At 32.2% G+C, this 10559-nt stretch overlaps 1 protein-coding gene and 2 long non-coding RNA genes across 4 annotated transcripts; 1 reads left to right on the forward strand and 2 right to left on the reverse strand.

Annotated features, from left to right (window-relative positions):
* Positions 1 to 595: 595 nt before the first annotated feature.
* On the reverse strand, positions 596 to 3574 carry LOC117154324 (uncharacterized). The gene is made up of 3 exons (XR_013058056.1): positions 3139 to 3574; positions 1574 to 2000; positions 596 to 1499 (listed from the first exon to the last, which is right to left on the reverse strand). It is a non-coding gene; the product is annotated as an uncharacterized LOC117154324 (long non-coding RNA).
* A 1062-nt stretch (positions 3575 to 4636) lies between these two features.
* On the reverse strand, positions 4637 to 7111 carry LOC117154325 (uncharacterized). 2 transcript variants are annotated; one of them, XR_004463753.2, is made up of 3 exons: positions 6778 to 7111; positions 5684 to 6702; positions 4637 to 5547 (listed from the first exon to the last, which is right to left on the reverse strand). It is a non-coding gene; the product is annotated as an uncharacterized LOC117154325 (long non-coding RNA). The 2 variants fall into 2 exon arrangements; XR_013058057.1 differs by having other exon boundaries at positions 4637 to 6702.
* On the forward strand, positions 6265 to 10027 carry LOC117154323 (beta-1,3-galactosyltransferase 5). Its single transcript, XM_076617369.1, has 2 exons — positions 6265 to 6820; positions 7108 to 10027. Exons 1-2 carry the CDS (start codon positions 6265 to 6267, stop codon positions 7620 to 7622), a joined length of 1071 nt encoding a protein of 356 aa, XP_076473484.1. The 3' UTR covers positions 7623 to 10027.
* Positions 10028 to 10559: the final 532 nt, after the last annotated feature.

A 10559-nucleotide genomic window follows, 5' to 3' on the forward strand; every position in this document is an offset into this window, starting at 1 on the left:
GATCATTGAAAGTCTGGTACTCTTAGTCATTACAATTTGCACAAAATTAATAAGAGAACTTTGATATGTAAAAGTTAAATGAAATATTATATCATAATTCATTCTTTTAACAATACTACTTAAAAAGATTCTAAGTCTAAAACAAATGACACGGTATACTCTTTCATGTTATCCAATTTATTCATAAATCTGTAAAGATACAAAAATAATTGATCGATTAAAAAATTTTATGAAATCTCATGCATTATTTGTATTATTTATCTTAACTAAATACACGTGAAATAATATACGTGTATTTAAATACAACAGGTCACAAAAATATTCGGATACTTACCACAGACAATTTTTATAAATACATTATATGCATTGTACGAAACTTTTTGAAATTTCATTAGCACTATAGTGAGACATAACTATCGTGAATATAATAGTAAAATTTGAAATTCAAAAGTATACATAGAGGCTATAACACATTTACTGCAAGCATGCGTTTAGTAAAACATTAGTCGAACAAAAAATTAGTCGAACATTAGTCAAACAATAATAATCTTAATTATACAATTATGCACGGCTTAGGATAAGGACACATATAATGTACAAGTACACGTGTCTTTTTAATACTATGTAGTCGAATATTGACAGATCAAGTGTATTAATACTAGTTCAAAATCATGATCTCTAATAAAAATTATATCAAAGAAATGAGAGAATCGATAAGGTTTGTCACTTGAATCTCCCGCATTTGACGCGATGCGCAAGGCCGACTGAAGAGGGTGCGCCCAATAGACGGCGCAGAGTCGTAGGGTGGGAACACCGTGTTCACCATCGACTCATGGCTCAAATGGACTTCGCTCTTTGGCCACGGCATCTCACTGTGGGTTTCATATCCTAGCTAATTTTTCTACACATGGTTCGATCTGTCTCGGTCGTATAGAGAGGCATACGATTAAACAAATAAAGAGGAAGGGAAAAATGAAGGGTGTCAGGAAAAAAAGGAACAGAGCTGTTGAACAATCCGAGATATCCACATTCTGTTGACGTTCACGTAGCTTTTCCTTTCGAGAACGCGCGTTTACGTTTTCTTGGCCCAATAGTGATATGCCAGCCGTTAAATACGACGTTGTCGTTAACGTTCATCTAGCATAACCTCAAACTCCCTGTGATTACATTATACTACGCTTCAGCGACGTCGAGGCATTAATGTCAACTGTGCCGAATGTGTAAGACAAGATTTCTAACTGGGCGACAGATGCTGCGAAGTCTTCATTGCTCTTTATCGCACGTAAGTTGTAAGTATAATTTTTCTGCTTTTTTTCCGTTGGGTCGGGTCGGGTTACACATTTGCTATTTTTCGGTACTGTGGCATGATGCTTTTGTTTTCGTTTCTCGATAGAAGCGTTTAGGCGATAGTAGTGTTTGAGGATGATGCGTATGTTGCACGATTAGCAAAAGCTTCTTTTTGTTTCATGTACATTCTTATGAGAAGATGAATTATCACTCTAAAAGAAAACAATATATGTATATTAGAAATTGATTAAATAATATTATAGTAACATAATAAATTATATATTACAGTATATCCTTGTTTTATATATAGGGTGTCCCTATTTTTTCCCGTAAAATGACACCAGCATATTCTAAGAGTAAAAATAAGAGAAAAATATTATATACACATAGGCTTAAAAATGCTTTCTTAAAAAATTATGACAAAAACAGTTACGGTTTTCATTATCGATACACTATAAGAATAGAAGAATAGATAGATAAGAATAGATGTCATTAAAATGGAACTACATAAATCACCAATTTGTTCATATACTCCATTGAACGAAAACTAGTCTGTTATTTTGAATCTTTGTTATAATTTTTTAATAAAGCATATTTGAATCTATGTTTATATAACATTTTTCTCTTATTTTTAATTGTAGAATATGATACTAGCATTTTGCGAAAAGAGGTAGAAATATCCTGCATATTCTCATGACAAGAAAGTTAGCTTCCTGAAAAAGATAATATATTAAACGATTTACTTAGAAATTTATATTTAGAATATAATGCGTATATTAATATTGTATAAATTTGACAATTATAATAGAAATATTTAATAATTATATCATATATATTATATTAAAAACGATATATATTAAAAAGATATTTGTCTAGAAATAAAAATTTCGAACATTATTATTTATAAAAATATTTAAACTTGCGAAATTGATAAGGGAAATTATGTATGTACATTGTTTCATAAATTATCTATCTAATTGTCGAGGCCCGAGGTGTGTAACAAGTAACAAGTTTCTCTGTGACTTATTAATGAAGCATGTAAAGCAACCAGCTTTGTAATGTTTCCTTTGTTTCGAGGAAACAGAGATGAGGATCTTTAGAAAACAAAACGTGTTTATACTATAATATTATTTTGCAATACAATAAGTTTCAAACGTTTTCGGAATATCAAAAGTGAAGGTTCTGGAATGTTGATTTTTTCACAGCACTTTCTAAACGCTGCGTAATTTAGCACGGTTTACAGTAATATGGTGTTTAAATTTGTTCACAAAAATATTTGTAGTAATTTTTCTTTCAATCTCTACAAGTTACAGATAATTAACAACTTATAAAAAGTTAATCAAAACGTTGGTAATATGAATTTTATTTACTCAACATAAAAATGTTCTGTATTTAAAATAAAAAATTTATGTTAAAATAAAAAATTAAAATAATAAAGTCAATATAATAATTCTCTGCATTTGTTATGATATCATAAGTGCGGAATTATTTATTTTGAAGTTGGTAATCATGTAATGAAAGCTAATCTCGGGTGAAAGGTTATCACCCGTTATAAGTTACCCTTAACAGTAATCATTTGCATTAAAATTCCTCGAAACAATGAAATATGTAGTACATACATCACACACATACGCGCGCGCGCACACATACAAAGTAATATATACGTGTGTATACATTACTGTGCGTGTGTACATTACTTTAAAAAATAAATAAATATATATATTACTCTTTCACATGCACAAAATTATGTTTTTCACACTTGACTTATTATTATGTGTATTGATCTCGTTAAATACGAACATTAGTAGCCAAAGAATGGAATTTATATGTAACAAGTTTTTTGGTACTTACACGAATATTTATGTATCGATTAAATAAGTCGTGACGCAATTGCTATGTTCTTTCCTATGCAGCGGAGTGTCCTATATACTTTCCAAGATCTAGTGATCTAGGATGTCTATGAAGTAACGAAAGGCTACCAGCCTTATTTTTATATTTCCATATAAAAGAGATAAAAAAATTATTTTGAGTCGCACTGAGTGCATCGAAAATACACTGATTTTATATGAAAAAATAATGTAGAACCTGAACAAGATGTTTTAGGCTTTGAGGATCGTTGAACACTGCCACGTCGACCGAATGGCCGATATATCCATGCGATAAGCGCTGTAATTTTTTGATAAATAGCCGGTGTCACCAGCTATTATTCCTACATTACAGAAAACAATTCATTAAAGAACGTTATGTTTAGAAATCGAACAAGAATGTCGACAGAAGAGTTTTGAAAATTTTGAACTGGAAAAAATGGCTTCCGAAGGGAAGAATACTTTTTATCTATAAGAAAAATATCGTTATTATCTTTTCATCAAATTTTATATAGTTCAATGATTAAATAATATGTAATAATCTTTGCATTACATATTACTTTGAAGTAATTATTGAATGATAAAGGGATATAAATAAACCAAATGGGAACGTTACTGGGTTGAAGTTCCGAAAGGCCCCGGTAACCTATCGACTCGAAATTTGATGGCGGTGGTGGACCCCAAATATAAAATATTAAACATTTTTTAGACATTTAGAAATGTATACATTGAATTCTGTCTATACAGACGATATTAATACAGCCGTCGTTGCTGTAGTAGTCATCGCCGTGAACTCTTAAGTAGGCGATGATACAGCAGCAATATCCGCCTCAGTATCTATAGGGTGTTTCAAGTAAAATAGATCATTGTAACTTCAGCCGCACAAAGGATGTTTTATATTTTATTTAATTATTCCTTAAAGTGTTTAAGCTATCAAATGCTGGATTAACATTAGTATTAACCTAAGCCAGCTTGAAAACTAAAGCGGAATGGCGAAATATTTTGCGTATAACTCGAAAACTAAGGCCAACCATTGGTTACCTGTATAGGAAAAAGTTGTTCAAAATATAAAATTTCTCAACATATTTTGAGATCACCGAAATTGGCAAAGTAGCCTCTCGACAAGAAAAATATATAGCTTAGTCCTAACCGATATTACTCGTACTTTTCTATCTCCATCCGGACAGTATCCGGTACGGTATCCAAAATTACACTAAGTACAGTGTAACCCAATATTTTTTGGCCAGCGAAATTAAGATGTAAATATAACGTAGCTTAAAAAGAAGTGGCCGGGTTGTAAGTGGAACACCCCATAGATACCAAAGCCGATATCGCTATTGCATCATTGGCTGCTCGACAGTCGACGGCGATGGTGACGTTATTTCAGTAATGACGCTTGCATTAGTAACATCAGTATAGACAGGATTTAATGTACAGTACTGCAAGTTCTGTATCAATATCTTGGAAATATATCAATAAATAAATACCAGAAACTAAAATTTTATATTTGCGGCTCACACTCTCCTGCTCCCCTTTCATCAAGCCCCCTCAAGTTTCATGTCTATCGGCCACCAGGGCCTTTCGAAACTGAAATTAATCTATACGTTTTTAAACAAATGCTATAACCTCGGAGAAGCTATATTTGAAACATAGACTTTTAAACTGTTCACGGTCATGGGAGGATGGAAATTATTCAAAGGGATAATACCTAACTCGCCTATACCTTCCTGTGCATTATTAACAGAACAAATACAAGATGTGCCAAAAGTTTTTAAATGAAATTATAGTTATATAATCACGTATGAGATATCTCTGTCCTTAAACTGTATACAAATTAAATTGTCTACAGATACAACGAGCAAAACATAACACGTTACACAAGTTACACATATCAAATAATTGTCACATTTTTATCTATATTAATCTCAAGTATCAGTTATCACTGATATGGTATCATACAGAATCACCAACTTATGTACAAAAATATACAAACTATATTTTATATATAGCTAGTTATAATATTTCCTGTGAAAAATTCTGTGAAAAATCAAAGATAATTTATCGACGTGAGCACCGTGTCAGTCGTCCGTAGGAGATTGTAGAATATACACGTACATTTAAATCGTTCACTTATAATTCATCTGGTATGCACTTTCATTTAGTTTTATTATAATTTCGCCTCCTTCAAATGTTCAACTGGCCGCAAGCGCTTTTGCCATTTATCAGTGAATGTTATTAGCGATCTAAGTTCGACGTTAGTTCAAGGTACACCTAAAATATCGATAATTGGCTGTCTTTCATCCAGCTGGAAGCATACCAACTCAAAAGTCTACGCGTTTCAACGTTGATTCTTGTTGAATTGATATTTAGGTATTGATCTTTAATTTGTCAACCTCTGGAAAATTAAACAATCTTATTATTTTGTATTATCGCTACTTGTATTGTAATATTCAAGAAATGATCGACTATTAAAAGTATATGAACAAGGTGAGATACAATATTGAAGATTATAGCAGTGAGTTGTGACGCACATGTTCTTCACAAACGAAATCACTGTTGTATATACTCCTCAACTTATATATCTACAGCTTGAACCGTTCACTTCAGGAGTTCACGAACTTTCCCGTTATTATCTATGAAAGAAATATTATAGAGCATACAATCATATTTATATATAATATAAAACTATATGTAACAACTAATATTATGTACAAGATGTTTCGGAAATATATAGTTAGTGTTCATAATTCTACACGTGGCAACTACAGCGGCTTCGAGAAGTACTTACATTTACTATAACATTCACATATCGATTGATTAATTCTATGTATGATTAGAAAAATGTTGTACTATGAAAATAAAATGTATAGAACCTGATAAAAAAACGCTTCATTGAAAATTTCCAGAACAAGTGCTCACATCTTAAGAAGCAAGAGTTCCCTGACCTTTATAGACTTTTCTTTCATTTTCTTGAAATGCGTAGAAAATACGATACCAAAGTTTGTTCACCTATTTACGAAACACTCTTATCAAAATGACGAATAAAATCTAACGCAAGTGTTTATCTTCTTCAGCCGGACTTAGACGTGTATGATGTAAGGGACTCGTTAGTATGCTGGATAAGCGGCGACTCCATGCCTCCGGTACGTCGCCTTACACTCTGATTTTCGTGGTCGCCTTGGCACTGACTGGATGCTTCTCCTTCTGGCTTCGCATCGACAGCTCCGGTTCACCGACGCCGTACAGCAGCGGCGCGTCGGCACCGGGATATCTGCTAATCCTTCCCGGAAACGTGACGCTCTCCCCGCAGCCGTATTTACTGCACGAACTTTCGTTCGGTGACAAATCCACCTTGATCGACATAAAGGACTTCCGGTTCACGATCAACAATGACCCGTGCAACCGGACGCACCCGTTGCTGCTGATGCTGGTTCATTCGGCTCCCGAAAACTTTGTTAAGAGAAACGTGGTCAGGGAGACATGGGGCCAGCAATCTCCGGAGGTGGCGCTCCTCTTCTTCGTCGGCTCGTCTGATGAATATCAGACGATGCTGGAAGAGGAGAATAGAAAATTCAAAGATTTGATACAAGGCAACTTTCTCGATGCCTACAGAAACATGACTTACAAGCATGTGATGGCATTGAAGTGGGCTACGTATCATTGTCCAAGTAAGTTTTTGTGTGATATTTTGAATAATTCTTTAATCCATTAAATATAGCGGAATTCTTTTCTTTTATTGCCAGATGATATTTCGTTAATTCTTTCATAGCCGATGATAAACGTATGTTTATTATCAGGTATTCTTAAGAAAGATTTCTTAATATTATCAAATATGATGGAACAATGGGCAAATCTATAATTGTAAATTTCTGTGATAAATATGAATTTATTACGGAAATATATTCTTTATAAATGTGAATTTTCTGAAAGATGTTCCTTTTCTTTACCGTTTCAGGTGCCAAATATATATTAAAATTAGACGATGATGTTTTTGTTCATATACCTGCCATGCTGGATTTCTTGACGCGTGATTTATCGCCATGGGGAGCCAGACGATTGATCCTGTGCGATCTTCTACCGACGGGTACCGTGAAGAGATCCTGGCGTTCCAAATGGAGAGTCTCCCCTCGAGAATATCCTGGCAGACACTATCCTGCGTATTGTGCCGGATGGGCTATACTCTACTCTCCCGATAGCGTATTTCTTTTGTATCGTGAGGCACAGAAAGAGCCATATTTCTGGATCGACGATGTTCATATTACCGGGACGTTAGCTAGGAAAGTAAATTTAACACAAACCTCTCTGCATTACTTGGTGCTAACTAACGAGAATATGCAGGACCTTCTATCAAATCCAAATTCTCGTAGGGAGTTTCTGTTCGGACCTCCAAACCTTACTGAAAACGAGATAAGAGCCTTACAGAGCTTGGTCACTAAACCACGGCCTAGCAGCGAAAGCCTAGCGAACTGAAACATTTCGAATGAGCGAAAGACATTTATGCATCTGTGATCATTTTTATCCTCAAGATAATTTTTCAGATGAAAAAGCGTCGTCGCGATTTAAAATTCTTTCATTTGCCTATCCCCAGTAACCTTTAGATATAAACAAGGGTTAAAAATTAATTCTCAAACGAAACATTTCGATTATTAAATTTTATTAACAATAAGGCAGATGCATAAATCTTTTTCTTATTTAATACGACAAAAAATTTCTCTGGTACTTGATATTTTGCACACTTTTCCTGCATTTCAATTCTCTACGGATATAATTCTCTTCGTGAGTGTTCAATTTTTTGCACAGTATTTTTACAGTATTATACTTCGTTGCAAGGGAAATTTTTTCTAAATATCGAATCATATATTTCGGAATAATATAATATTTTTTTATTGTGGTTGGCTTTTCCATAATGATACTATAAAAGTAATATTATAATTTTTTTCGTAATTTTATATCTGTATGACGGCTATCTTACGGCTATATTACGTAATCAACGTTTCAATAAAATTCTTAAAAGCGTGTCTGATTTGATGAAGCGCATCACAATCAACGCACAATGATTTGTATGTTCCTTGTTTGGTGTTGTATATCCGACTAATTTAATTAAAACTATCTGACTAATTAATTAAAAATGATCAAGCGATGCATATCATATTAACATCGCATAATGAAATTTTCCTTTTTGTGAATCAACTGATGCAAAAACAAATGTATTATAATCCCAAGATTATAGGGCCAGAAAGCGATCGAGGAATACAAACAAATTTATAGATATTCAATTCAAAATTTAAGATATCAAATTGTTATATAAAATCTGATTATATGAAATGAGATTATTAGGTACCAATAAGTATAACCCCAAATCAAGGGTCCATTCGCGAGTTAGGAGGGCTTAAAAACTGGAAATTCTTGTTCTTGTAACGCGAATCGTTTATCTGACGATTCGAATGAAATTCTAATTTTCAGCTCCTTGAATGATTAGCGAAAACATGGATCTTGAACCTACACGCACCTTTCTTTCTATCAATTTTCATATTTATCGATGATGCAATATACCTCAGTATGCGTATGTACACACACACACACACACACATATGTTATAATTATATTCAGTTGGTTTGCTAGGAGAGTAATACAATTGAAAATATTATATTTTTCAAGCAATATGTTTTATATAAAAAGTTTCCCATTAAAAATTGCAATTGACAATAATATATTTTTCAGGAAATCTATTTAATATAGGTTTCAAATTGGAAATTATTAATTACTTAACTATTTAACAATGAAATCGTTTTATAATTAACGGCAGTGTTTGGAATCTTGTTCATTTATTAGCTTAATCTCCAAATCTGTAGTTTTGGTATTTCCTAAATTCAATTTTGGGCTAACTTCGACTAATTGATTATGCTCGCGTGTAACTATTTCTTCTAGTTTCATCACCCTGGACGTTTTGCCAACTAAGTTCTCTTGTTTTGGCTACTGATTCTCTATATCGCATTTGAAATATTCTGAGTTTGTGTAATGTTGCATTATCTCAAGTTCACATTCTATCTTTTGCAACCTTGAGCTCATTTCATTGTTAGTACCCAATTGTATAGTACACAATTCTGTAATTTTAGCAGTTTGTGCTTCTGTATGTTTATACAATTATGCAACTTTTTCCCTCCCTGCATTCTGCCATTTACGTTTAGCACCTATAGATAATAAATTATAAGAAAGGTTTTACGTTCTGGGTATATATTATTTGTGTATATTATTTACTACTAAAAAAAGGATTAAAATATTATTTTAAAGTATGTTATTCTTATTAAATAGTATATTTTCATCTTAATAAATAAATTTTTTCTATAGAACTAATTTTTTCATTATAGAAGTAACAATTTTTTAAGTATATCAACCTTCTGGCAAACCGACGATATACATATTTAAATCTCGGTTGTTCTGTCGTTTTCTCTCTTTGTTTCAATCTAGAATACAACGAATACGATTTGCAAAAGAAGTGCATGAATTTCTCTGTAAAATGGCGAGAGAGAGAGAGAGAGAGAGAGAGAATATATGTGTTAAACGGTAACAATTAATATAATACGCTTCACTGTTGCTGCAATGGAGATCTGTAAATTCTGAATTGTTCTGTATACACTTATAGATATACGTACAAAATGTTGGTGACTATTAGTTAGCAAAGTATCATGTCTATTATTCTCTGATGTGGATTAAACAACCTTTTTTTTATTTATTTAATTTATATTAACTATAGCAGCATTTTCGTCACATTATGTAGAAAAAACCGAAGGTTTTTTCATTGTATATTATCGAACATGTTTATATAGTAATGGAGTAAAATACTTATAATTTCAATAAACTACGGATTGTTTCAATTGCACGCTATCTATAACCCCAAAAATAATTTTATTCGCTTTTTGAGACATGTCGAATTGTTTCGAATATTGACTTATATGTGACGAAAAATACGAATTACTTCGAACATAATTTAATATTTCGAATTTTTCTAAAAAAATTCAATCTTGTAGTCTTGAGACTTCGTCATGGAACTGTGGATTTTTATGCAAGTTATATTTTTATTAACATAAGTACGGAAATGTAATCTACGTAAAAATATATTTGATCTGTTAAATATTATAACAAGTACTTCACTTTTAATGTTTTTTATGTTTTTGAATATTACATGCATTTTGTACATTTTTGTAATTTCAAATTTCGTATAAATGCATAAAAATCCGCAGTCTACATATAATTTCTTATATCTTATTTTCTATATCTTATACGTGTAGTCCCTTATATTATACTTATTATTTAAAACACGTTACTTATAAATAATCTATGATTTCCTAGATTCACGCACTCAAAACTTAAAAATTCAAGAATTTCATCGAATTATGTTCGAAGCTA

This window comes from Bombus vancouverensis, chromosome 3 (assembly GCF_051014615.1).
Source record: "Bombus vancouverensis nearcticus chromosome 3, iyBomVanc1_principal, whole genome shotgun sequence".
NCBI classification, from domain to species: Eukaryota; Metazoa; Arthropoda; class Insecta; order Hymenoptera; family Apidae; genus Bombus; species Bombus vancouverensis.

Excerpts from the sequence above, each read along its gene's own strand:
- LOC117154323 (XM_076617369.1), top strand. The coding sequence starts at position 6,265 with ATGCTGGATAAGCGGCGACTCCATGCCTCCGGTACGTCGCCTTACACT. Across the intron at positions 6,821-7,107 it reads GGCTACGTATCATTGTCCAA|GTGCCAAATATATATTAAAA; the intron begins GTAAGTTTTTGT and ends TTACCGTTTCAG.